Below are 27524 nucleotides of genomic sequence, written 5' to 3'. Positions count from 1 at the left end.
CTTTTAGATCCTCACTTCCCGTTTCTCTCTCCAGACCTCAAACTAGACCGCCGTCGAGCTCTGCGGACCCATCTGGCTCCACCTTGACTTTCTCACCTGTGTGGGGGACCTGAACGGCTGTCACGGCCCCCGCCAGCAGAACCAGCAGAGCGGCGGAGTCGGTCCAGGGGCGCATGGTGACGATGAAGCGTGATCTGAGTTGAGTTGAACGATCGTTGCTCTCCTACAAATAAGACGAACAGATTAAAGATATGACACACACGATAATCGAAAGAGACGATGAGATGTCTTAGATCTTCCCAGGGTCCATTAAAGGTTTACTGGCTGCACCTCTGGCACCATAATAATGTTCATAATTATACTCGAGTCATTAATAAATAATAGATTTGAAGAGATCCTCCTTCATGACTGCATTCATTAGCAAGATCCATCATACTAAAGGAATAAAGGAAACTATTATTATCAGTAATAATAATACTTAATCTTATTATTAAGGATTTCTTAAGCGATCAAACAGGCTTTGTTTTCCCTAAAGCATGCATCCATGTTTCAGCTAGTGTCAATATTTACAAAATTCACCTTAAAAATTCTGAGCTTTGCCAAACATTGATGGTATGATTTATTCAGTTGATGTCTGGCTTTGCGTGTATCTATAATTGTTATAGTTAAAGTACTGAAACATGATTAAGCACCTCAATCACAAATAAATGTTTGATCATTACTATCATAGTAGACAATTGTATGATGATAATAATCTATTAATGTATATATATATATTTTTTAAAGGTCAAAGTGTTTGAAAGAAATAAGGCAATAAATACAGAGTTAGGTGGATTAAACCAAATCAACCTCAATTCAAGTCAATTCAAACATACACGCCCCAAAGAAATACCATGTTTAGCTAAGAATGGGTCAATCCTTATTATTATCATCATCATCATCATGATTATTATTATTATCACCACCATCATCATCATGATTATTATTATTATTATTATTATCATCATCATCATCATCATCATCATTATGATTATAATTATTATCATCATCATCATCATCATGATTATTATTATTATCACCACCATCATCATCATGATTATTATTATTATTATCATCATCATCATCATCATCATCATCATCATGATTATCATCATCATCATCATCATCATCATCATCATGGTTATAATTATTATCATCATCATCATGATTATTATTATCATCATCATCATCATCATCATCATCATGATTATTATTATTATCATCATCATCATCATCATGATTATTATCATCATCATCATCATGATTATTATTATCATTATCATCATCATGATTATTATCATAATCATCATCATGATTATTATTATTATCATCATCATCATCATCATGATTATTATTATTATTGTGTTTGGTTTGTTTAATAATTCACGACTCCTCGCTAAATGAGATCATGCTGTTTTCATCAGTGATTGTGCAGTTTTTCCTCCAGCAGGTCATCGTTGCTCTGCTGCCATATTGATGGACGTCATTGACTATCTGTTGTAAACAAACACTGAGGTCGCTTCAAATACAATATAACGGGTTTTCAGCGCTGAAGAACGATGTGTTTATTACACGTTAGGACGCGTTCTGTCTGCGTAGCTTTTTACCGGCCTGGTAGCATTTTTAGCTAAACCAGCTGGTCTTCTGCGCTGCAGCAGTGACCGGATGCAGCTTTACTACAAGCTGCTGAAATGTTCCGATGTACAAAAACATTTAAACGTTTTAATCCGTCTCTGTTTTCAGGGCGTGTCCAACACGTTTCTGCATCCGAAATTACGACAAGAACAATAACAACAGCAGCAATAACAACAACAGCAATAACAACAGCAGCAATAACAACAGCGACAACAGTGATGGTCGGTACCTACCGCTCCGGAAGACTGAGTCAAGGTACCGGTCCGGTCTGGTCCCTCTTTCTCCCCGCTGCTGGTCCTCAGAAACACCACACCTTCCTGCACTACTATCGATCCAAAATAACGGATGATGACCGCATCCGAGTCACTCACTGTTTTCTGCTTGTAGTCATTGTAATGACGGGGAGTGGCCACCAGAGGGCGCCGACAGCCCAGTGTTGTCCTGCAGGACTTTCCTCCTGAGAGCCTGAAAGACAGATGAAAGATGAGTTTAAAGCCTTACAGCTAAAATAATAGTTACATATACTTAACAAAATACATAGTTAATGACAATATGCCTCCATTGTATACTTAAAAAAAGGGTAGAAATAAAGTCTAAGTGGAAATAAATTAAATGAGAGCTCCAAAATCAGTGCTGGAATGTAACATTTGACAGTTTTAATTACTAGTCCCTTTTTTCAGTTTAAATAATGGATACAACCATCTTATAAATTGAATTCACTGTTAAAGATTAAACCAGTGCATTGCAACCTTTTACACTTTTGATTTCTACAATAAAGCAGTGAAGCTGGGTTTTTTTTTTAGATGTCTGTGAGTTTTTCGGATGATTTGATCTTCAACTTTGTCTTTAGATTTGCAATTTTAAATCCCTTTCACAGCATATTAATAATATGTTCCAAACCTGAGGATCAGAACCATAAAAAGGAAGATACATTTGAAGGACCAGCAGGTGATTTAAGGGATAAAGACATGACTTATCTCACGTTTTTGCTTAATTCTTGTCAAATATGGATATAGTCATCTCTTCAGGTATCTAAAAGTGCTGTAATGGAATAACCTGAGATGTAAGTCCCTCCTGCTCAGGATTTATACCCACATAGGCCACAACTTGTGATGAGGAGACAAGGTAAAAAGTGCAGTACTAGCTTGGAAGCGACTTCTTACTCTTTAGCCTGAGTTTTGCGTGTATTTGTGCAGAAATATATGCATAATCGGCTGGAAATCCAGCACTAAATTATACACTGGGGCATTCAAAAGAGAGGGGGGAAAAGATTTAGGACCACCGCTGACATTTTCCTCAGCAGTGTGATCAGAATCAGGAACTCCTCTGTGCACACAGAATAGGGATGCTATCTGCAGTGATCAATAGCTTAAGCTTAACTGCAAACACACGCACACGAGTCTAGACAACAGCAAACAGCAGCTGGATTGAGGCTCTGCACAATCAGCTAAAGCAGACAAGTTAAAATGAAAGCGGACGAGAGGGCTGGAAGGAAACCGTTGAGAAACTGAGGGCAGACAGGCTGTGAAGTTTCCGTCACACTAAAGAACAGTTTTAGATCTCAGGCTGGAAGATGTATGAAACATTTTAATTCATCTAGGAGGAGTGATCAGCCATGTATTTAGAGTTGTTGCATATTTAATGTCAAACTCTATGATTAGTGGTTATGGGTTGGCTATGATCAAACCAGTAAGATGCTGAAACAGGGCCATCAAAGGCTTTGCTTTCCAAATCCAAAGTCCCTCCTCAGTGGCCTTATTTCAATGGCATTGTTTGTGAGAGCAATGCAATTTGCAGACAGAGCCGTGGGGGCTTCAGTCTCAGCTGCAGCCGTGTTAAATGTCTCCATTTCCCAAGTCTAATAACGGAGGTATTATAAGAGCCTGCTCGGACCAGCTGGTCCCCGGTGCTGGACAGGGGCAGGAGCAGGGCTGCCCGGTCCAGGGAGACTCACCCAGGGGTGGGGAGAGCGGATGGAGAGGCAGCCCCGACATGCAGAGCCGCTGCTCGATGTGTAAATGATTAAGATCGCAGCAATCTCCCTAGTGATGGCGGTCCGAGGTGAACCTTGCTGGCGTTGAGTGCATGCACGTGTCCATACATGTGCAGCGTTACCTTGTTTGCATGCACTGGAGTGGAAAGATCCCCATACCGCCTCCCTTCCATATTTCTCCCTCCGTTATGATTTATTCAACATCCTCCTCTTGTAACGTCTCTCTCCCATTTCTTCCCAACCCTCTCATTATTCTAGGAGTGCCGGCTCTTAATTGGAGGGAAGAGGGAAAGAATGGGCCACGCGGCGCTCACGTGTGACCCCGCTGACCCGTCCCTCTTCAAACCCAGGGTGCAATTTTACAGGCACACTAAACAAACAGCCATCACAGAAAGGCATGTATAATTAATGACACCCGCTAGTTTCTGATGAATAACAGGCTGGAGATGAAATCCCCGGGACTCCCCGATGCTGGAATCTCGATTATTCTCCTCACGTCTTATTACCTCCTCTGCCTTTCATCACTTCTTTATTTACTGATTAGCCTCATTAGGCTCGAGGGTTTGGCAATGTCCATCGTTTGTTCAGTCTGCCGCTCTAGAAGGAAAAATCTCAACTATCAGGTGGGTTGTCATGACACTCGTGGTGCCCGGGGAGATGAATTGGAATGAATTTGGTGATCTTGTGACTCTTTATCTTGCACCGCCTTCACAAATAGCCTCCCCGCGTGTGACTCAGGGAATGAAATGTCAAACTAAGATGGCAAAAAATGACCACATACTAAAGTTTTGTTGTTGTCGTGGCAACGGCGGACAGGTGGGATGGGGGATGTGTCAACCAAACACAGGACTTTTGTCCAGGAGACCGCTGTTCGTGTCCCGTCCAAAATATAAAAGTAAACACTGACATTTTGCTGCACGAGTCGCTAGTCACGTGACTCGCTTCCCGCTCTCGAGTCACGTGACTCGTTTGTCAGTCAAGTTCTCGTCAACCACAAATGTTCCTCAACCTAAATAAACAACACACTAAAGCCACCACGTCCAAAACGAACTCTAGAGTCACAGTTTGAAGCTTACGGCAAACGAACCAACGCGTCTGTTTTCTAGTGAGAATGTGCCGGTTTATGAGTTCATGCTCATGATATTTCATTTCTACTGTGTTCCAGATGTTCAGCGACTCTCACGTGTAATTATCACACCGAACGTCACGAAGCAGGAGATTAATCCTTTGCAAAGCCACACAGATGAGTTTTCTTCCTGCTTAGCAACCAGCCGCTAAATGTCAACACATAAACCACAAACATTTCCGCGGCGCGTTTGAGGCAATAACACGAGTTTGCTCTTCGCGTGTTTGTGCCTGTCTGCGTGTGATTGTGACGCTCGGTGAGGATTTGACAGCGTGAGGTCCCAAGACGACGTGTGTAATGATGATGTAATGAGTTAATAACACACACACACACACACACACACACACACTAATGTCCTTCACAGACCTTTCCACTAACCTACACATACAGTTCATGGCTGCAGGATGTAATGAGGTCAGGTGGAGGTATGGCAACGCTACATAACTAATAATACGTAACAACCATCACCTGCCCTGGTTTGGTTTGCAGCGTCGCGCCACATAACAGTGGCACACCGCACGTACAGTATCTGTTGTCCTTTGTTGAATCCAACAGCAAAACAACGACCCAACACAACACAATCACGCCGAGATCAAAGCGCCAGAAGATTGCGTGTAATCGAGTTTGCGTGACAAGGACCAATGATGATGTGGTATTAAGTACTGGAGAGCAGGCACACACTACCCCTGTGGGGGTCTTTCACCGCTATGTTAGCTACTCTTGAAGAATCGCCTTCCCTTGTCCCACATTTTCCCCGTGATCAATTCACGTCAGCCGGCCATATTTTATTTAACGCCTAATCGCGGCGCTCCCCTTCCCTGCGTCGCCCGCAGCTCATTTCTTCACGTGCAGGAGAAAAAGAATTAAGAGCACGTGATCGCTCCTCTACACTTCACCTACACTCTCTCCTTCCTTTACTTCCCTGCATCCGATTCAAATGGCATTCAGCAGAAACAGATCAGCAATTATTGCACTGTTAAATTCCTTCTTTCCTGATGGGTGCAGCAGACCCTACTAGCCATTATTAAAGCTCCAAGCGGGTTTTTCAGATGGTTGTCATCGTCTTTTATGATCCCCTGCTCTGCAGGAAAATCTCTTTCTTGGTGCAAAACTCTTTAATCTCGTCTGCCCTCGTGTCCTTGTCCCAGACACATGCACCACCTTTTAAATGATATATTGTATCTCAGTCAGACAGCAGAGGAGGACCAGCGTGGTTGTGTTTCCTCAGACCGAGGTAGAGCAGGCCTTGATTGTGCTGAAAAGGCACCAAGAGAGCAGAAACACAAATGACAGCTCTCTAAATGGACATGATGGCTCGCCGGTCCGTACTCATGGCTGCTCTGATCTCTACTTACTGCACATAAAGCAACCCCTAAAAGCTCAGAGGAGCCTGCAAATGACTGATAGTAAGAGTTATCACTACTATACATCCACAATTCAGACTGCATCCATTAAAAACTACAATATTCAAACATGCATCCATTATCTGTGCAAAAGCAATGCAACAGAATACAAATACTTCAATAAGTAAAATACTTCTATTCAATTATTAATAAACGTATTATCAGTCAAATGTAATAAAGTATCAAAAGTGCAGATATTACATAATTAGACAATATCAATTATTATTAGGCTATGTATAAGCAGCATTTCAACAAGCTAGCTTGGTTACTTAATTACTACATTTCCTGGACATCAGGACTAAATTATTATATATTATATCGCACAGTACAGCAAGTTATGTTTAATAAGCTATATGTAAGCTAAAACATAAGTAATTCCTTCCTGTTTTAATAAGCTTCTCAATTATACAACACTTGTACACCAAAGCCTGTGTCATAATCAACATCAGACTAATAACGTGCACTGCAGGTGCGCCTTCATCTTTCGAAGGGGATGACTTCCCGCCGTGATTAATCCAAACAACCCTGCTTCCACGTTAAATTGTTGAGCGTCACGCTGCCTCTGCAGGAATGGCGTCTGCACTCAAGAGCCAAGCACATTTATCAGCGGCTGGATTCATCTGTGAATACTTGATTAAAGTACAAGTACCTGAACATTTTACTTATGTGCTGTATTTGAGCAAATGCATGTATTCTCATCCCAACAATGGACTTCATTTAGTCTTATCATTAGAAGTTGAATACTGTATTTTAGGCTCTGTCAATAATTTTTTCCATTCTACAGACAATCTAGAGAAAATTAATAAACAGGTCACACAAACCTCTCCAGCGTTGGATTCCCCAAACCTTTTAAGCTACATTGCCTCCATTAGGGTGGTGAAAGCAGTGCAATGTAGCTGAACATTTTTTGGGGGGGGAATAAACAGTTCATCAATTTGATTTTTTTATGGAATCGCATCAGTCATGCTGCAAAAGAAGAAGCAGAAATGCTATTTTTCAGACTAAACAACGGAGGGATGCATTGTGAAAAATGGACAGACTCATCTGTTGCCACCCTGATGAACCAGAGTTTCTCAAGAAGCAATACTGGTGTTTCACTGTCAGCCTTCTACTCATTAGCACGTTTTAAATGGAGATGCAGACGGTTCACACTGCATGGCAAATTAGATTGAGCAGCCAGTCCCAACCCCCCACGTGCCCACACACATCAAAATCCCATGTATTTATACTGTATGGAACGTTTATGATATGCAAACGGATGGGATTGTGGGTACATGTGTGAATTCTGCTTCTGCTCTCTTTTGTGGATAAACGGTCAAAAGCAATCATCAAGTTACTGAATGTGCACAACGGGATGTGCAATAAAGGGACACATTGACGATATGGCAAGGGCGAACACACAAGCCTTTATCTTTTCTCATCTGTCACATCCCCGTCAGCTTTATTGTCCCCGTGTGTTGACTGCCCTCACACGGGAACCCCTCTTCCTCTCTCCGAGCCTCCCTCAGCACACAGCCTCCGTCTCTCTCCCTCACTTTCTGCTCTCCAGCGTGCCCTTGCTCTCCATCTACCTTCCTCCCTCCTTCGTTCCCTCCCTCTCTCCTCCTCCTCCTCCTTCCCCTGCCGCGCTGTCGACTCGCTCTCATTCCCCTCTCCCTCACACACTCAGGCGGCATCCTCCCCTCTCCACTTCTACCTTCATCCTCACCTCTTCACGCCTCGCTCTCTCGCCTCCTCCCCTCTCCATCACCTACTAACACATATCATCTCTCCCTCAACTCTCTCCGTCTGTTGTCCACCTCCTTCTCACACACACACACACACACACTCGGGGGGCCGCGTTGCCTCCACACTAACTCACCGCGTGCACATACTCATGCTGATTGGCACCCAAGGACAGAGCACCCTCTCTTTCTGTGCCGGTGGCGGTTCGCTGGCGTGGCGAGGCTTTCTTGACACTTGAGCTCAGCTGAGGAAGAGGAGCGAGGAAGAGGCCATGGAGCACAGCCACATCTTCCCGGTTTTCTCCCCAAACGGGAGCACTTGGAGCCCGGGGCAGGGATGCCCCCTCGGACCACTGCCGGTCATCTACTACAGCGTCCTGCTCTGTCTCGGCCTGCCGGGTAAGAAACGTGCACACATCATCGTGCGTTTTATTAATCACACGCACGCCTCCCTCTGTGGTAATTTGCTCATCGGTGGGTTGCCGGAGTCATGCTTTGCATCTTGATTTTGTTGTGCACTTGTCTGCAGGTTTGAGTGAGTGTGTGTCATACACAGCTGCCCCACTATTTGCAGACACACACACACACACACTGTTGATTTGTGATCTGACCTTGTGGCAATCACTTGTGCGTCCATTGTCTGTGCTTGCGCCTGTTTTTTTGGAGTTTGTTTCACACATTTGCCTCCTACGTTGGACATTTGCCAGCAACATTTATACAAGAGAGGAGAAAACAGCAACTGTATGTGCAGAGCATTATTCAATCTCACTGTTAACCACTTGAAACTGCACCCACTTTGTTAATCTGGAGTTAGCCGGTGTGTGTGTGTGTGTGTGTGTGTGTGTGTGTGTGTGTGTGTGTGTGTGTGTGTGTGTGTGTGTGTGTGTGTGTGTGTGTGTGTGTGTGTGTGTGTGTGTGTGTGTGTGTGTGTGCATGACAGGCTTGACCTCGAGGACAAGTGTGTTACGTGGCTCCCCTTGACAACCTGAATTAATGACAGGTCCTTGTTGCGTCTTTGCCATTGACTGATTGGCCCATTCACAGTCACTGTCGGAACCATTTGCTGCCTCTCTCCCCCCCCCTGCGTGATGTACGAGCGCTGACCTAGTCAAGCAAAGTGGTTGTGTGCACATGAATATGTGTCTGCGAGGGAGACGGATGGAGGAAGGAAATGTGGAGGTCAGATGAAAGAGAAAAAGAGTTTGGGCTTCATACACACAATCCACTTTGCTTCAGACCCAAAAATGCTGCAGTCATTCTGTGGTCAGGGAAACATAAAGGTTAATTCAGGTGTTTTTGCTATTTCTTATCTAAGTCTTATTCGCCTTTAAGACATTTGTATATCTTTTCTTTGATATTGTGAGTGAGCTCTGAACAACATCACTTGCTCGGCTTCAAAACAAATCTGCAATGCAAAGGGAAACGCTTTTGTATGCCAAGGCTGCAGTAACTCCACAAGATTTGCAGCCTTGTAAAAGCAAAAGTCTCTCTTCCTGATGAAATCTCGCCTAATTATTTCCCGCACTGGCAAATCAAGTCTCGCACAAGCAATTCTCTCCGCTGTCATTTAAAAGTTTCTCCTGCCTCGGAAGTTTTATTCGATTCTTCCTTACAAATGTGATTGGGGCTGTTTGTTTAATTACCGAGTAACAATAACCCCGGGAGTGTAATGCGAGCTCACATTGGTCGTCTGAATTAATGGCGGCGTTGAGTGCGGCAGGCTGATACTTTGCAGCAGTCAAGCTTGACTTGTTCAATCATTACGACGTTCCACTCAAGCTGAATCATGAATGTTTCATGAGCGTCGGCGTGTGCGAGTAGTAGCGGCGTGACCTACAGACCCACGCGCCTTTAACACCCTCGATGGATTTGAGGCCGCCACCTTGATTACAAGCTGCCGTTTCCATAGTCTTAACAGCAGAAGGGGGGGGGGGGGGGGGTACCTTTCTTGACCTTTAAGACGCAGACAGCGAGAGGGGTCACATCAAAAGCACAGACTCGAGGAGGAAAAGCGAGACGATGGAAGGTGATGAGAAGAGGGATTACTCAAGTCAAGTGGTTGGAAATGATTACCGCCTGACCTTAGGAAATGATGAACCGAAATCTCAGAATGAACAGGGTGAAGTATGAGGAAGACGAGGACAGGAGAAGAAGACGAGGACAGAAGAAGAAGACGAGGACAGAAGAAGAAGAAGACAAGGACAGAAGAAGAAGAAGACGAGGACAGAAGAAGAAGAAGACGAGGACTGAAGAAGAAGAAGAAGAAGACGAGGACAGAAGAAGAAAAAGAAGACGAGGACAGAAGAAGAAAAAGACGAGGACAGAAGAAGAAGAAGAAGACGAGGAAAGAAGAAGAAGAAAAAGAAGAGGACAGAAGAAGAAGACGAGGACAGAAGAAGAAGAAGACGAGGACAGAAGAAGAAGAAAACGAGGACAGAAGAAGAAGAAAAAGAAGAAGAAGACAAAGAAGAAGAAGAAGAATTACCCCTGATCACTCAGAGCTACAGACGACTGAGCTGAGAGGAATTGCCACATTTTTAATTGATCGCTAACTCGCTCTCTCTCACTCTCTCTCTCTGCTCACCACACGGACTGCACAGACGTGCGCTGGCATAGCAAACAGCACAATGAAGGAGTCGGCGCTTTGCCTCGGTCTCTGACATGCTGGGATTGAAGAAGCGAGGGCTGCTCCTCTACAGTGCAGTATGTCTCTCAACAATCAACGCCGAGACACATACTGTACAGCACGTTGAAGCTGATCAATAGTTCCCTGTGACAGAACTAGAAGGTCAAGTGAATATCCAGGACAGCACAGCTGCCTCCATGCGTTTGAGTTTTCTCTGCTCAGGTGTTATTCATCCGAGGTCACTGTTGGTGCCTGAATATTGCCTAATAAAGGCTACATTCAAACTTACAAATGTATTTATTAAGAAAATGTTGGTTAAATTCATCAACAATCCAGCACTTATTATTACATATATTGCAGAAAGAAAATTCAGTCAAATACACGTCTGATTACTACTTGACATTGAAGCATTAATGCAGAGTTGAAGGGGTTTAAAATGTCCAGCCATTTTAATGTTAAAAGAGGTGGAACAAGAAATTCACTTCAGTTACTTTTTATTGATTTAATATTTCATGAGATGATTTATGACTGTGATTTATATGCCAAGCTGGAATCTGTAAAGTAGGCAGTAAGGCGTAGCCTGAGATTAAAAGGTGGGGAGTAGAAATAAAAGTATTCACTGCCGCGATGTAGAGCAGGTAGAAATGAGAATAAATACTCCAAGTCAAGTCCAAGTATTCAAGTAAAGAATTTCAACCTTAAAAAGAGAGAAAACAGAGAGAACAAAGAGACACAAACCGACTACACAGACACACAAACTACTGCAAAGAGCCACAAAACAACTACAAAGAGACACACATTGACTACAAACCGACAGAATCTCCTACAAAGAGACTCAAATCAACAACAAAGAGACAAAAACTACGACAAAAAGAGATAAAGCAAATGGAAAGGTAACTAAAAAGAAATCAAATTATCACAAAGAGACACAAAATGACCTCAAAGACACACACAACCTTTCGCTGCCTCTGCCTAGGGGCCAACTGTCTCATAAACCTCCCGTGGCTGAAGACGTGACAACAAGTGGCTGTTTGGTGAGGTGTACGTGTCTCCTCCACCTGCCTGAACATGCAGGGACTCACGTACTCGACAGCCCCCCTCACCATTTTCTCCATCCACCCAAAGGGGGAAAGGTCGAGGATGTTCAGCGTGGACGAGGCGTCAGCCGCTATTTAATGAAGAGTCGGGCCCCAGTGATTTTCAGTTTGGACTATTGATCTGTCAATCTGCGCCAGCGACGGGGGGATCTGTGTTGGAATGGCGGTGTGTTAATAGATACTCTCACTCTTGAGGTGCAGCTTAAGATTAGGTGGTGTAAACTGGACGAGAGGACAGCATGTGAAAGCTTACGTCGAAGCACGGACAGTGGGGTGAATCAAACTCAGAGTTTTGAGCTCTGGTTTGTCTCTAGAAGGAAGAGGAAGGGAGAGAGGGGAGAGCTTGTCACGGCGGAGACGAGCCAGAGAGGAGGACAGAGGAGGCAAGGGAGGAGGGACGTGTTGTTAAATCAGAGAGGTTGTTGGTGCAACGACGGAGCTAACTTTGTTTGACCAGCTGACAACAAAAACGCTAAATCCCTGCGTCGTTTGACGCCGTCTTTATTTCTCGTTTTCCTCTTCATCTTCCTCTCCTCTTCATTTAATTATCTCCTCTACCCTCTATCTCCAACTAACTTTCACCTTTCCTGGTTTCTTGGAAGCTGAAACCTCATAAAAAAACATTTGGAGAACATCCAAGAGCCCATTAGAATTGTTGCCGTTGTTTATGAGCCCTTTAAACGTGGTTTGTGTCGGTCTGCAGTGTGTCACGGTTAGCCCTGATGTAAGGACGGTCATCTCCTCCAAACCTTGACTCACTGTGGGCCGTCTTTAAAGTGAATGGCTGTAAGAGGTGAGCAGAGGCAGAGCTCTGCAGTAGCATCAATATTATTAGCAGCCAACAAGGTCCTCTTTCTCTCCCTCTCTCTCCTAATATGCCCATTTTCTTTATTGCATCTTTTCTTTTTCTTATGAGCTTCCTCATTAACTCATTAAACACAAATCCAGCTGATGCTCACAATGAAATGCATTGGATTGATGTCAACCACATTTTTTTTTGGAGCATCACAAGCCAGATTCTCGATGATTATCGATAAGAAGGGTTGAACTTTCGTGACTTTGCTGGAGGGTTGTAGTCCTGCTTTTCATTGCGGGGAATTAAGGGCTCACCCTGCTTTATGTCCGGTCTGACACTTGGAGAAGACAAAGGGGAAATGGTTGTCACCAGGAACAAAGTGCTCGTGACCTTTGAAGCAAGCTTTGATATTCACCCCCTCTCTGTCTCTTGCCTCTCTGTACCTTCCCTGTCACCGCCTCACCGCTCTCTCTCTCTCTCTCTCTCTCTCATTCTGTTTCCATCTAATCCTCTCCTCAATTCCCTCTTTTTTTCTCCTCTCTGTGACCTTCCTCAGACCACCCTTTTACTTCACCTCCCATCTATTTACCCATCCCTCTCTTCGCTCATCTTGTCATAACCTCCGGATGAAGCCAAACCTCAATTTCCTCCAAATGTAAAAAAAAAAAAAAGAAATAATAATTTCATTGCAATGCTCAGTCATAATTTCCTTTTTATAATGTTCTGTCTGCGTAATATGAGGTCCATGAGAAGAGCCTAATGACTCGTTTTACTGCCGGTTTTGAGGGGTTAAGATGTGCGGTGCAGTCGACAGCCCATCTGAACACTTCCCTTTGGTGGTGGGATGAGTCAGCCTCGTTACGCACCTCGGGGAGCATGCTGTGTCTTCTCCATTCCCACTAAACAACGTCAATGGCCGTGTTCCTCGTCATATTAGGGAAGCAGCAGGGGAGGGGTTGGGGGGGGTGCAGACACAAAATCACTCCCACACAAATAGTCAGAGAGGGTCACCCATGCAAACAGGACAAACACACAGCTGTCCGTTATCTGTGCGACAGGTTATTCTAATCCAATCACACCAGACACTTATTCCTCCCTGCAACAATAAAAGATGGGGAGACTTTGCATGTGGCTCTGCCTGAACGTCCAGGCGTGAGATGCGTCCATGGATGCCCATGTTTGTGTTGTCTTCGTGCACGCAAACGTGAAGCCCTCCAACCCGTCTGTCCTCCCTCCAACCTGTGTCCTCCCCTCCAACATAAAGAGCAGGAGTCAATTGAAATGAATGGGCTGGCTCAAGCTAAATGGAAATGTCAAGCTCGTTTCGGATCCCTTTTGTCCGTCCGTGGAAGGCTCCGTCTCACCGGGGAGCCCACACAGAATAATACCCCGTGACAGCGAACGCCTCACTGTTTCCATTTCACGTCCCCCCCCCTCTCCGTTGACCAGTATGGTGGACAGAGAAAGAGAGAGCACTGATGGGCAGAGGTACAATAGAGGATTCGAGGCAGCGCGATGGTTTTGTAAAGGGCCTCCAACAGAAGGTTTAGCAGGCCCATCAGCTGCAACATTTTCCTGGTGCACACAAACACTGATTAGATCAACTGGATGAAGCAGGTGTGTGTACAGTACACAATGACAGCTGCGAGAGGCAGGTCTGTGGGAAATCACGCATACGAAGAGTAGACTAAAGCTGAAACAAGCAGCCGGCCAAAGCAGAAATATAAAATCAAGCTCAGCAGATGAGCAGCTGATCAGTGTTTTATGGAGGTTTTATGGACATAATGAAAACAGACGGGTTGCAACTAATGATTTCAGCACAATCAATTTCTCGCCAATACATTTTCCTCAAAAGATGTTTGAGCGTTATGCTATTAACGGCCGATGTAGCCGCTAGCCTCATTCAGAGATACGTTTCAGATGTCTCACTCCAACAGATTTGTTTTATTTTCAAACCTTTTAGCCTTCAGTCACGACTGAAGTGGAATCAAGTCACTTGTGACTATTCATCAGATTTGTGTTTCCCTATAACTTTCTTTTATTGCCAAAGTTTGGACAAGCCGTCTTGATCTCTTCTTTGAAATGACTGTTTTATGAACCCACCTCTAAATTTAGACGAATGTTCTTTGTGCAAAAGGCTGAGCAAAAAATAAGAAAAATATATATATTTCAAACACAAAATCTGAGCCCACAGTTATTACACTTAAGGTTATTTCACTTGAGTCCAAGGAGAACCTCAAATTTGATGTATTCTGAGAAAACTGAGCACCAGAAAATAAGAAGAAACAGAGAACGTGTAACCAGTAGGTGAAAACAAAGAATCAATAACACAGGCGACTGAAATTCAACATGAATGCAATTTAACTTGCCTGTGCAGAGGTTGGTGTGGCGTACAGGTGGGGGTGGAGTGGAGGTGTGTTGCGGTACAGCTGCCCTGCATGTACACACATATTGGCTTGTCGAGTCTCGTAAACCACTTTGACGTCTCATTTATGTAAATTGATAGATCTCACGTTAATGTATTGGTGCGTCCCCAATGATGTGTGCGTGTGCAGCCACGTATCAATGTGTGTGTGTCTTCTGCTGCACATCCTCCAGACTGGCAAGGACATCTTTAGTCATTATCTGGAGCCGGCTTTGTAATTTGTAATCAGCTGATAGTGGCCGAGGCTGTGAAGTGTGATGTACCAGACTCTGAGCTGCCATATTTAATCCAATCCCAGATCTATTACTGCAGGGGGGGGGGGCAGGACCACAGACCACACACACAAACACAGACGCTGCATGGACAGTGACAACTGCTAAGTGCATTGATGTCTCAGTGATGCTGCAATGTAAATCAATGTCAGAGGCATCTTCGTCTGAGGAAACGGATCGGACACGTCTTCATGCAGAACCAAAATGTTACACTAAACTGGCTTTGGTTAGCAACAGTCAAAGATTGACATATAAGTGTGTATTTTATAAAATTTTACACTTAATGTCAAACTTAGTGTTCTCAAATGTTCTAAAATGTCCAAGAAGCAGGATTAATATCATACTGTTTTTTAAAAAATGACACCGGAAAAAAAAAAAAAAATTCACATATTATTGCTTTCGGATGAAAACCATTTATTTCCAAAATGTCAAGATCAGTTTTTCAGGAACAGATGAAAACGATCTTGTGGATGGGAGTTCATTCAAAACAATATTCATTTCAAGTCCATTAAAAGGTGCAGCTTTTGGCCTCTGATAGTGCATTACTGTTTTTAAGAGTGGGTCCAGAGTATCTATTTGGTGGACCTCAAGGATGCACACAATGTGTTTTGGCGAGACACAGTGAATCTTAAACATTAAAAAAAAGAAGAAGAAAAGGAACCTTTAACAACACAGTAGAAGAGGCAGCATCTTGTTTATCCTGTCTTCTTCGGGTTTGGGGGGAAAGGTTTCGAGCAAGCGGTGAACGCACCTGTCTAAGGATGGGAATCACCTGGGAATAACAGGCACACATGGTGACAAGGGGGGGGCAGGAGCAGGACGACACCGAAAGAAGAGGGTGTAATGAGCCTGTTCCGTTCAATCACCAACCTGCTGATCCACGAGAGAGGCAGAAAGCCGCGCTCGTCCCGTCTGATGCACAGAGGTTATGCTTTGGTAAACGCGTCGGTGGGATAAATCACATCCAGGCCTTTGTGTCCATGTTCCTTTTAGTGAAGAGAGAGTAGACACACAGGGAGAGGGAGGGAGAGAGAGCAATAGAGTTGGAATAAATACACAAGAAGGTGGCGAGGGAGACATTTAATTTGGCAACATGGAGGAGAAGGTATGACGCTATAGATGTCAGGGATATGGAGTGAAGATTGGAAAGAGAGGCAGACTGGGTGGGGAGTGTTCGTCCTTGTGCTTCTCTTTTTTCCTTTTCTGAACTAAATTGCTCGAGGGCCGGCAGTAGTGAACTCAGCGGGCTGCCGAGACTGTGATGCCGCACGTTTCCCTCCTGTTGTGAATTTAGTCTTTATTAGAGATAACAATTTAGCCAAAGGCAGAGGCAGATGCTGCTGGAATAACGCGGCAGGTGTAGATGAAGAGGGGGAAAAGGAAGGGAGCAATAAACAGAGGGAGGATTACACAGCGGGGGAGCCGGTTGAGCGCGGTAAACACTGACTGGGGACGATAACAGATTCGATAATATGTGCCGTTGATGGTGCTGAAAACCTTCCACATAATTAAAATTTTGTTTTTGTTCTGATCTCTGTGTGTTGTGCGTTTGAGTTGGTGCTCCTTCAGCACAGATCCACTGCATCTCCGGCGCCGTCGTGTTTGTTGTCCCTTTTCAATTGCCCAAAATTGACTAACGCTCATTTTTTCTTTTTTCCTTTCCCTCCCCTAACCTGTTCCCATTCCCTTTTCCGATCTCATCACACTTTTCCGATAATTTCCTCCATCCATCTCCTCCCCTCCTCGCCTCCTTCCTGCTCCTAGCTAACATCCTGACCGTGGTCATCCTGTCCCAGCTGGTGCTGCGTCGTCAGAAGTCCTCCTACAACTATCTCCTGGCCCTGGCCGCCGCCGACATCCTGGTCCTGCTCCTCATCGTTTTCGTGGACTTCATACTGGAGGATTTTATTTTGGGCACGGCGCTGCCCCCGTCACTCAACAACGCGGTGCAGGTCCTGGAGTTCTCCTCCATCCACACCTCCATCTGGATCACCGTGCCTCTCACCATCGACCGCTACATCGCCGTGTGCCACCCGCTGCGCTACCACACGGTCTCCTTCCCGGCCCGCACGAGAAGGGTGATATTTGCCGTGTATATCGGGTGCTTGCTCTCTGCGGCTCCGTATTACTGGTGGCCTGAGCTGTGGCACAGCCTGCCTGGAGTGGGGGGAGGTGGAGGAGGAGGTGGAGGTGGAGGAGGAGGTGGGGAGGGCAACGGGAGAACCGTGGCCCAGCATGTCCTCGTGTGGGCCCACTGCGCCACCGTCTACCTCCTCCCCTGCACCGTCTTCTTCTCCCTCAACGCCGCCATCGTCCGGAAGCTGCGCAGACGCCGCAGCTGTTTCCGTCTGCGCGGCTACTCCACCGGCAAGACCACCGCCATCCTCCTCGCCATCACGTCCATCTTCGCCGTGCTGTGGGCGCCGCGCACCCTCATGATCCTCTACCACTTCTACTCCCCTCCGCCGGCCTCGCAGGGCGCCGGCCGACTGCTCCACATGCTCACCGACCTGGCGAACATGCTGGCGCTGCTCAACACCGGGGTCAACTTCTTCCTCTACTGCTTCATCAGCAAGCGTTTCCGGAGCATGGCGGCCAACGTGCTGCGAGCCCTGGTCCACTGCCGTAAGCAGCCGCCGCCGTTCTACGCCAGCCACAACTTTTCCATCACGAGCAGCCCCTGGATTTCCCCCGCCAACTCCCACTGCATCAAGATGCTGGTGTACCAGTATGACAAAAACGGGAAGCCCGTCTGTATTTCTTCTTGAGTCCTCAGCCACCAGCAGCCCCGCTCCTCCTTTCCCCCCCCACCCCCGACCTCAGTTGTTGGGGAACACATTCAGGCATTGTCTCCTTGGTGACCAGCTTTGCCCGCATGGGACTCTTTGAGGCTTGAAAATGTCAACACGCCCGGAGAGCACACAGGGGACAGTTTAGCTAGCTGTGAGCGATGACAAAGCGGTTGGCTAGCAAGGTGGAAAAGCAAACAGTGGCGTGCTTAAAGGAAAATGGACCTCACATGTTCAATAAAGTATTCACAAAGCAGCGACCAGCATCAAATAGATGTTGTTTCCTCCGTGCAAAAAAAGAAAAAAAATACAGCAACTGTAAGTGACTCCTGACTCACACATTGGTAAAGGATATCCCCGCCATCTATCACTGACTTTTACGAGCCACGGCGCTACAGAATCAACTAGCAGCTAGATGAATCCTTGGTGGAACTCCTGACATTGATTTCATTATCGATGCACACCGCTGCCAACGGTGAGAAGCTGCATCTTTGTCCATTGGGAGTCGTTTCCAGAAAGTGGAGACATCCAGTCAGAGTCCGGGCGCTGAAACATCTCACCTCGAGGGGTGATTCACTCAGGCAGAGCCACCGACCGGTTCTGGCTGTCTCTCAAGCAATGTTAAAAAAATAAATAAAAAAAACGCTTCTGGCTTTTTCCAGTTTAATATGCAGAGGAGTCTCAAAGGCATGTTCATTTAAGCAGGTTCATCCTAGCAGCGCAGGTCGGCAACACGTCGGCGCTCGCTACGGAAGTTACCCCGCAGATTGTGGTAGGACGAGTGGACTGTCTGCTTATCGCTGGTTACATACGTATTAATGGTAGACTTGACTGTTATTGTAGCTTCACAAAAAAACACAAGGCAAAAAATTCAACTTGGTGTCGACTCCAAGGTGTCATTAACCTAGTACTCACATTTCCAATATTAGGAAGAGGAAATTTCTGCCATTAGTAGATAGTCCTCTATTAACTATTAATGGTCCATGATGACTTACTGTTAGCCATTATCTGGGTTAATATAATGAATGTAAACTTCTCTTTAACCCTTTAGCTTTCTGAGAGACCGAGAGAAAAAGCGAGAGAAAATCTGCACTCTTTCCCTTTTCGATTTGTCGCTTCGCTCGTCCAAGGTTTTTTACCATCCCACGATGCAACAGTGAATGTCGGTCTCAGGGCCACAGTGACACATTTCATGTACGCTCATTCTGCCGCTGGCTGATGGCAATTCAGTAACATTTTACACTGCAACACGCTCACGTATATCAACTCTGTCTCAGTGCTGCCGGAGTCCTGCCCGGTAACACACACACACAGTGCTCTGTATGTGCTCTGTATTTCCAACAGAAAGAGCACATTGGGATCAATGCGCATCCATTCTGCAGACACCTTGCGGCATTATCGGCATTCATCTGTCTTGTGAGAATGGAATGGAGCTGCACCAAAGGGCAGATTTCTACTAATACCTGCCGAGAGAGACACAGCAGGCCTCATTTTAATGCATGAGGCTTTAAATCTGATGGATGTTCATAGCTGGTGTTGTGCCCCCCAAACACTTGTTCAACACTCACGTCCGAGACACTTTAGGGCCCGACTGAAGGTGCATTTGTTGTCTTCTCTCACCATAGCAACAATTTTAACAAATAACTGTCTGCAGCTGAAATTCAGGGCGAGGGCTCCATCATGTTGGCATTTTTTTTTCAACGCACCGGCTTCATTGCTGACGGATAGGGACCGCAACAAGTGATCAGCCCGTTTATACAACTGACCAGTTTAATGATATTATCGAACCAGTTTTTACATTAGATGATTATTACAGGTATTTTGGACATTTGTCGTTGTTTTCTGGTTTTATAATTGGGTTAAATTGGAATCTATTACTATAATCGTCACCAGGACTGTGTGCCATTTCATCGGCCTTGCTGGATGATGAAAAAGTACTAGGAAAGGTGAATGTTCTTTTTACTTTGAGTGGTGCCATACTGAAAATGCTTTACAAAAACTGCTGTATTTATACTCCAAATGTTGGTTTATGGACAGCCTTTCCAATTTCTTTTCCCATCAAAGAGGACTTTTACTGGAGTGAACCTATTTCTTCCAAATTCCCTCCTTTACAGTTCAGCTGTGCACTCAGACTATGACTGCCTCCTCCACTCTCAATTCCCATTTCTTTGTTCCTCGCAAATTGGTTTTTCTCCAAAATTGCATGCGATTGAAGCAGCACCGATCGCCACTCGCTTCTCACCTACTTTCCCTCCGCACTCCTCCCCCTCTCCTCCCACTTCATGTCAAATACACAAGCTCAAAGTTCATTTCACAAGTGTCCTTTTCACTCATTGACTGATCCCTTTAAGTCTTGAGTACACACCGAGCATAGCGCTCCATCATTTCTCATCAGAAAATGGATCCATGTGGCGAGGGAGCTAGAGATGAAGCTGGCGGATGTTTAGCGGTATTTGATGTAGATGAACACCCGAAAGCGTCGATAACCAGTAATCACTCAGCCAGCTCCTCGACTCCACGTCCATAAGTCATTATCAGCGGGATGTTGCGTTTCATTTAGAGTAAAGGCACTAAAGTATGCACTCTAATCCTCAATCAATACCACGTAATGATCATTAAGAAAGTAAGATCACAGGGAAATTATTAGGGCTTCGGCTTGAGGAGCTCATGCCAGATCATTGTTGCCATGACATTAATTTTGCATGTAAATGCCGCCCAGTGTTTCAGGCGATGTTAATGCGACATTTGTGGGAGAACCGGTGCCTCGAGCCCCGCAGCCTCCTGGGAAACAGGCAGGCCAACCAGCTTTGGGAAACCAAAGCGAATGGATGAGTGGGGGGGTGTTGAATGAGTGTCACATGCAGGTGGCTCTTCGTCTCCCACGTGAGGCACTGGGGGAGGATGGGGGAGTGTGTGTGTGTGTGTGTGTGTGTGTGTGTGTGTGTGTGTGAGGGAGGGAGGGAGAGCGGGGTGATGCCAAGAAATCCTCTCTATTATGATAAGATCTATATTTTCTTAAGCCAGATATTAAAACGATAACCAAACATAAATCAATCAGAAGGTGAAATTGTATTTTCTCTCTCACACCTACTCGTTTTCCTCTCCGTCTCTCTCTACCACACTGTGTGTGTGTGTGTGTGTGTGTGTGTGTGTGTGTGTGTGTGTGTACATATAACGTCCGTCTTAGACAGAAAGAAGCTTTAAAAAGTGTTTGTGCCATAGGACCTGTAATTTATGAAATCAAATATGTATTTATACTCAATTATGATGACTATAATTACATACAGCACAGTATTATAACGGTATATCCATGAATGTACAACCAACGCTTCTGGCTTTTTTGTTGGTATTTTTCCGATAGTGATTTTCTACACGATGACCTTTTTTGAGTATTGTACCTTTTCTCCATGGCAGTGTTTCAGAACTGTGAACTGTTTTTTGATTGTACTGGAGTAACTATAGGCTTGCATAATTACCTTTCTTTTTTCCTCCTTAATGAATGTATTGATTGTATAAAGAGTATGTATTACTGTGCTGTGAGAAAGTACGCAGAAAAGTATTGGCTAATATTAATATTTTTGATTTAAGAAATAAAGAACAATCTCTAAGGATTGAGATATCGTGCTGCTGATGACCTGTGTCTTTTTTTTAATGCGTGTGAAAAAAAATTATACAATTACCATCAATTGACGAAGAGAGTTCTTTGATTTCTGACACATTTTCAGGACAGAACCGTGCAATTTGGTACTAATTATAGGAAAGACAAGAGACTGTGTTCAAATGGTACAATTGAGATCAATACATTCCTATTCCTCTAAATGCCAGCCTGCGGAGTCTTTTAGTTAGTGCACAGCAGGTAACGCTAACAATAAGCATTCATTATTTAATTCCTATTTTCTGTATAATAATCATACATTTTCTAGTTATATCAAGGAAGGAAATCATAAAGGACCGTTTTTATAAAAAATAATATTTTTCCTATTGACTATAGTAACCCCTCCCAACCACAGCTGAACGAAATATTCATGTGACCTAAAATCTTGGCCAGAATTTCCTGATGCAACTGATGCAAAACAGTGTGCATAGCATTAACATTATGTGAGCGACACACCAGGGCATTAGCCTCCATCTGTAGGCGCTTCTAACAGGAGACGAATGTCGGCAGATGATAGCTGGGAGTCAACCTTTTTTTAAACACACACGGCGGAATGGCTGACTACCTCCGTCAGTTTGTGTGTGTCACACTGTGTTGGTTTCTCTTAGTGTGATAACAGTTTTTTGCTATGATTCACCGTGCAACGCGGTGACGAGCAGGGCTTTGTTGATGCACGGCAGCAGCTCCACTGTAACAATCCAGGTGATAATCACAAGCTCACAGTGTGAGTGTGAGTGCGTGTGACCAATTAAAGTCTTGACGGCAGCGCTGACTCAGCGAGTCCACACATTGTCCCTGCCAAGATAAGCGAGAAACATAGCATAGCGCACATGCGAACACACACACACACACGCACGCACGCACGCACGCACACACGCACACACACACACACACACACACACACACACACACACACACACACACACACACACACACACACACACACACACACACACACACACACACACACACACACACACACACACACACACACACACACACACACACACACACACCAAAGATTGTATCCGCCTATAATCACCTCTGGTTAAAGTCAAAGCAACACAAGAGTGTCAAGCTTTCAAACTCCCCCCAGTAACATCCACAGGCGCCGTCAGCCAATCACCGACTTTGCTCATATCCACCAAGACGCAGAGCTCGCGGGACAATTAACACCAAAAACACTCCATGCGCTAAAGGCAGCTGTGAACTGACATTTCCCAGCATAAATAATCGAGTCTCCAGCAGCTGCAACACAAAAAAAGGATCACCAAGTCTGTCTCAGTTAGACAACCTCGCTTTGCCAGCCCCTTCTCCACAGTAGAGGCGTCTGGCTACAGTACATCGCTTTCCCCTGGATCGGAGGGGAAAAAAACGCTCCGACTTGTTTTTATTTCTTTCAACCAATCAAAAGCTTCGGAAGTCGCTGTGCTGCGGAAGCAAAATAGTGTCGGGAGGAAACTTGTTTCGATGGAACGTCGAGCCCCGTCATTAACATGGCTGATTCCCCACAAAAGAAAACTCTGAATAAAACCCTTCAGAAACATATGTTGACTGTGTGACAAAACATTTATTAAAACAAAAGAAAAACATAATTTGATGGTCGTGAGCCAGCGGTGAAGCCTGTCTATAAGCCTGTCTACTCTGGAGGAGCTCACTGGACTCATTAAAACCACAGACGGTCAAATCAATGTCACTGGCGAGTTAAGAGGTGTTAAAACTTGCCATTTTCTGTGTTTAAGTAGCTAGCTCTGAGGTTTCTGCTGTTGTTTCCCTGATACGAGTTTGAGAACGGAGACACAGGAAGCGGAAGGGGAGGAGTAACGTCTGACTTCCTTCCTCCGGGTGTTGAACCCGAGCCTTCACTTCCTGCTATCTAGACTAGACAACCTGCCTCATGGCCCTCTTTGCAATAAATCACCACATTGCATAACTGCACTTTTCATCTCCACCTAAATATAAAGTAGGTCTGTCTGATAAATGTCCTGTCATCGCTCATGTGAAGAGAACGCCACCGACGAGGAGAGAGAGAGGGAGAAAATGAGAGAATGATGGCAGAAAGATGGAAGGACAGGGGGAAGAGTGTGCACGTCCGTGTGTGTGTGTGTGTGTGTGTGTGTGTGTGTGTGTGTGTGTGTGTGTGTGTGTGTGTGTGTGTGTGTGTGTGTGTGTGTGTGTGTGTGTGTGTGTGTGCATGCTGGCTGCCAAGTCTTACGAGTGTGTTGCTGCCGTGATAAAGATGGATGAGTCTGTCTGCTGCGATTGGGCTGCCCCTGATTGGGAGTGTAAAGATTTATTTATTTATTTTTTTGGATCTCAGGCGTGTGCATTTTAGAGTCTAAGGAAAGCAGAAAAAAAAGAGTGAAAAAAGATGAGAAATAAAACCCTTTCTAAATCTGTGTCAAGGCTATTTATTCTATGTTGATCAATATCCAGAGACTTTAGATCCTGCAATGTAGGGACGAGAGTCTGCAGACTTTTACAGATAAACTGCTCTTTTGCAGTATATATATTTTTTATTGAGCGGTGTACTCACATATACTGTAACACTGATCCAAATGCTGCTCAATTATATCAAAAGGGCGTGTTTTAATGTATCCACTGCCCTTCAATGAGTGACGACAAAATGAGAAACATCTTAAATAATTACACCATGTCGCCCTATTTCACAGTTTCTCCGTCCATCTCTCACTCACATTATTAGTCTCATTATATAGTTCTGGGAAATATTGCAGCGGCATAAAATACATTGTCTTCCAACTACGAGCTGCAATTAGGGGACGTCAGATTTGATAGGATAAAAATGGTAATGGCTGAATTCCATTTAGCTGCTTTAGTTTCAAGGTCCTGGGTATTGTTCATGCTGGCTCACTGTCATATATACTGTCCCCTATCCAGTGTGTGTGTGTGTGTGTGTGTGTAAGAGAGGGAGTGTGCGTCTAAATCCTTTAGACCCAGAATGAGATCCGAGCGATCGATGGTTTCACAAGCAGCGCTGAGATCAAGGAGGACCAGCTTGGATCGTGGCCCAGCGGCAGCAGCCAGCTGTGAGGATGTAATTTCAGACTTTTAGCAAAGATGTCTTGTCTGCTTGATATCTCTAAGGCTTCACGTTCACCTTCTTGAAACTGCAAACCTGGCCCATAAAGTCATGGCTCTTAGTGAGATAACAAAACAAAAAAAGTGCCAGCAACACACACACACACTACGGTGAGTCATTTGATTCCATGCTTCTGTAAATGCCATAAATTTGCTTAATGGAGCTTTAACACAGAACTTTTAACGCTCAGAGTCTGAGCAGACAGAAGCAATATTCAAAGGCAATTTATGGATTCAAATTAAGTTCTAGGATTATTATTATTATCATAATTTATACCCCCGGCAAAATAATTTACTCTTGCTGCACAGGATCCTTCTGTTCTTAGATGTCCCACTTTGTGCATTTACCACCTGAGTTTGGCATTTAATGGCGCACATGCATCCACTTAACTTTGACGGGCACTGTGAGGAGCTTTTTAAGTGTCTAAATCATAAACTGCTAATGCAAAATGTTATTTATTTACGAGGAGGTGGGCACAATAACAGCAAATCCAATAAATGTGACAAATGACCGTAATGTAATGCTCACATTTGTGGGGCCGTTATACTGGACTGAATTGCATTTCCTGCAGCACACGTGTGTTCCTTTAACCGCAAAGGCTGAATTAATTGCAGAGTTGTTCTATCGGATTGCATTATACCGTTATTGCTTCCTCCCCATATCTGTCTGTGATGTGTCTGTGTTTGTGTCTACGACCGCCTCAGGCTCTCTAAAATACTTGTCTTCTTTACTGAGCAATAACTGCTATCATCTTTAGTATAGCCAGACCAAGTGTTTGGAGAAAAAAAATACAAATAAATAAAAACAGAAACAGGAGGCGAGACGACTGAGGTTCCAGTTAAAAGGGCAGAAAAATGACCAGCAATTGATTTTCAAAAACGTCCCGCCACGCACAGAAAACACGGCACAAGTCATCAGCGACAGTTTGGATCTGCAGAATCACAAGTGTGTCACACCTGGGCCTCTTTCTGGGACTGGAAGCACAGCTGGTGGGAAATTACACATCGGCAAAATTGCACTCTGGGGTGAGGACGCTCCAAGTGGTTCTTCAGCTGGACATTTAAATTCAGGGACACTGTGGGCTAAAGTGACTAAAATCTCCTTGGGAAACCACTCATGCTGTGCAGTCAAACATTGTTCAAACCCACAGAATCTTATTTTAATTTCTAATGGGGATCTTATTCACAAATATTTACACAAGAACAGTTATTTTGGGGTTACTTCACAGGAGAGATTTAGATCTGTGCTCGTTTATCTCAGCTGGAAACATGTGATGTGACATAATGGTGCGCCAATATGGACTTTGCAATATTTAAATTCAAATAGCCATACCGTCAGCCAAAACTAATCAAACCACACCCACAGAAGCAGATTAGCTAGATTCGATTTTGAGTCTGAAAAATAATACTTGGCACATTGAAAAATCTTCTTGTATTTAGATTGTTTCTATTTTAAGTATGAACACAATATACACAATAAACCTAAAACCTAAATTTGAGTGCAACCAGCTTCTGTTTCTGTGTGATTTCACTTTACTGTAACATAATTAAACATTACATATAATGAGTCCATTGCTGACCATTTGAGGTTTTGTCAGGTATATTAAAAAAAAGCACCGATGCTTAATTGCCACTTTGTGCAATTACGGACAAACCTGCTGTGCTCCTCTCCTGACAATCAGTCGCTTCATGTAGCACTCGTGGCTTTTCTGTGATAGAGAGGCATGATGAATCCATGCTAATCCCCCTTTCATCACACCCAGCCCATTTCCCCAGCTGCCTCGTCTGTGGCTCTGAATACCTGCCTGTTTAATGTATTACCCGACATGCAGCCCCCTCTGCTTTTATCTGGCCAACCAGGCCACCTTGATGTTGGAGTAGTGTTTAATTCACTGCATTTGGAGCATCAAACAATCCGCGAGTCCGAAAGACAACAGGAACAAAAGGTCACCCGTGAAGTTGACGGCGACAGTATTGTGAGATATTACGCACCTGCACCTGAAAAAAACGTCTTAAGGTTTGCATCACAAAAGAGAGTTTTTTGGGGGAAAGACCACAAAACAGTTTGATCAGAGGATATATATCGTGTGGTGCACTGCAGCAATCCTTAAAACCACATGGACCGTGACAGATCCAAAGCTCTTTTCCTGCATAAAACGCACACTGCTGCATGAATTCCCCCCCTTTGGTTCAAAAATAATCAAGAGAGGTTTAAGTAGTGAGTCCCGCCGCTGACATTAAAGCTGCGGTGCATGGACAGAAGAGGACCTGCCTTCCTCAGGGAAACATTGTGAAGTGATGGAAAACACAAAAGGATAGCCACAAGTTTAATGAGACGGAGGAACTCCTCTTGCAGCCCCATGTTGCCACCCTTATTCATCCTCCCCCTTCACTCTTCTCCTCTTCCTCTCGTCAAGAGGTCTCCTTCAGGTCAGACTCGCACAAAAGGTGCAGAAAATAATGGATGAGGGTGTTTTAATGATGACCTCTACCTCCTCCTCCTCCGCCTTTTTATTCCATCCTCTCTCAAGAGCTGTCACTAACCCCGCTTCAGCTTTTAGCCGTCGACCTCCTTAATCATAACTCAAACAGTGTATCAAAATGCAAGAAAGAATGGTAAGCAACGGCAATCCATCAAAACATTGGAGCAGCATGCATATCTGATGAGGAGTACAGTAGAAACAACAACAAGCAACAGCATTTTGCCGAGCAGGTCCATTTTTCTTCCAGGTATTGTTTTTTTTTTTTCACTCCCAAACTGTAAACCCACTGACCCATCTTTTGAAAATGTCCACACTACTCTGTTATTAAAAGTTGGTTTTGTAATAGACTGCAGCGACAGTGT

At 44.5% G+C, this 27524-nt stretch overlaps 2 protein-coding genes across 2 annotated transcripts in view; one reads left to right on the top strand and one right to left on the bottom strand.

Annotated features, from left to right (window-relative positions):
* The window catches only part of proza (protein Z, vitamin K-dependent plasma glycoprotein a), a 72215-nt gene extending 64025 nt beyond the window's left edge, over positions 1-8190 (bottom strand). Inside the window, exons 1-3 of the mRNA XM_084037453.1 lie at positions 8071-8190; positions 1908-2139; positions 97-223 (exon numbers count right to left, since the gene is read on the bottom strand). Of these exons, the coding sequence (XP_083893579.1) occupies positions 97-175 (79 nt within the window). The 5' untranslated portion in view covers positions 176-223; positions 1908-2139; positions 8071-8190. The remainder of the gene's footprint in view (positions 1-96; positions 224-1907; positions 2140-8070) is intronic.
* On the top strand, positions 8185-17929 carry gpr139 (G protein-coupled receptor 139). Its single transcript, XM_084037457.1, has 2 exons — positions 8185-8319; positions 16901-17929. Exons 1-2 carry the CDS (start codon positions 8193-8195, stop codon positions 17902-17904), a joined length of 1131 nt encoding a protein of 376 aa, XP_083893583.1. The 5' UTR covers positions 8185-8192; the 3' UTR covers positions 17905-17929.
* The last annotated feature ends 9595 nt before the right edge of the window (positions 17930-27524 follow it).

The sequence above is a fragment of the Eutrigla gurnardus genome (assembly GCF_963514095.1).
Source record: "Eutrigla gurnardus genome assembly, chromosome: 20".
Classification (NCBI taxonomy): domain Eukaryota; kingdom Metazoa; phylum Chordata; class Actinopteri; order Perciformes; family Triglidae; genus Eutrigla; species Eutrigla gurnardus.
This window is presented reverse-complemented; position numbering and strand designations above follow the sequence as displayed.

Excerpts from the sequence above, each read along its gene's own strand:
- gpr139 (XM_084037457.1), top strand. The coding sequence starts at position 8,193 with ATGGAGCACAGCCACATCTTCCCGGTTTTCTCCCCAAACGGGAGCACT. Across the intron at positions 8,320-16,900 it reads GCTCTGTCTCGGCCTGCCGG|CTAACATCCTGACCGTGGTC; the intron begins GTAAGAAACGTG and ends TCCTGCTCCTAG.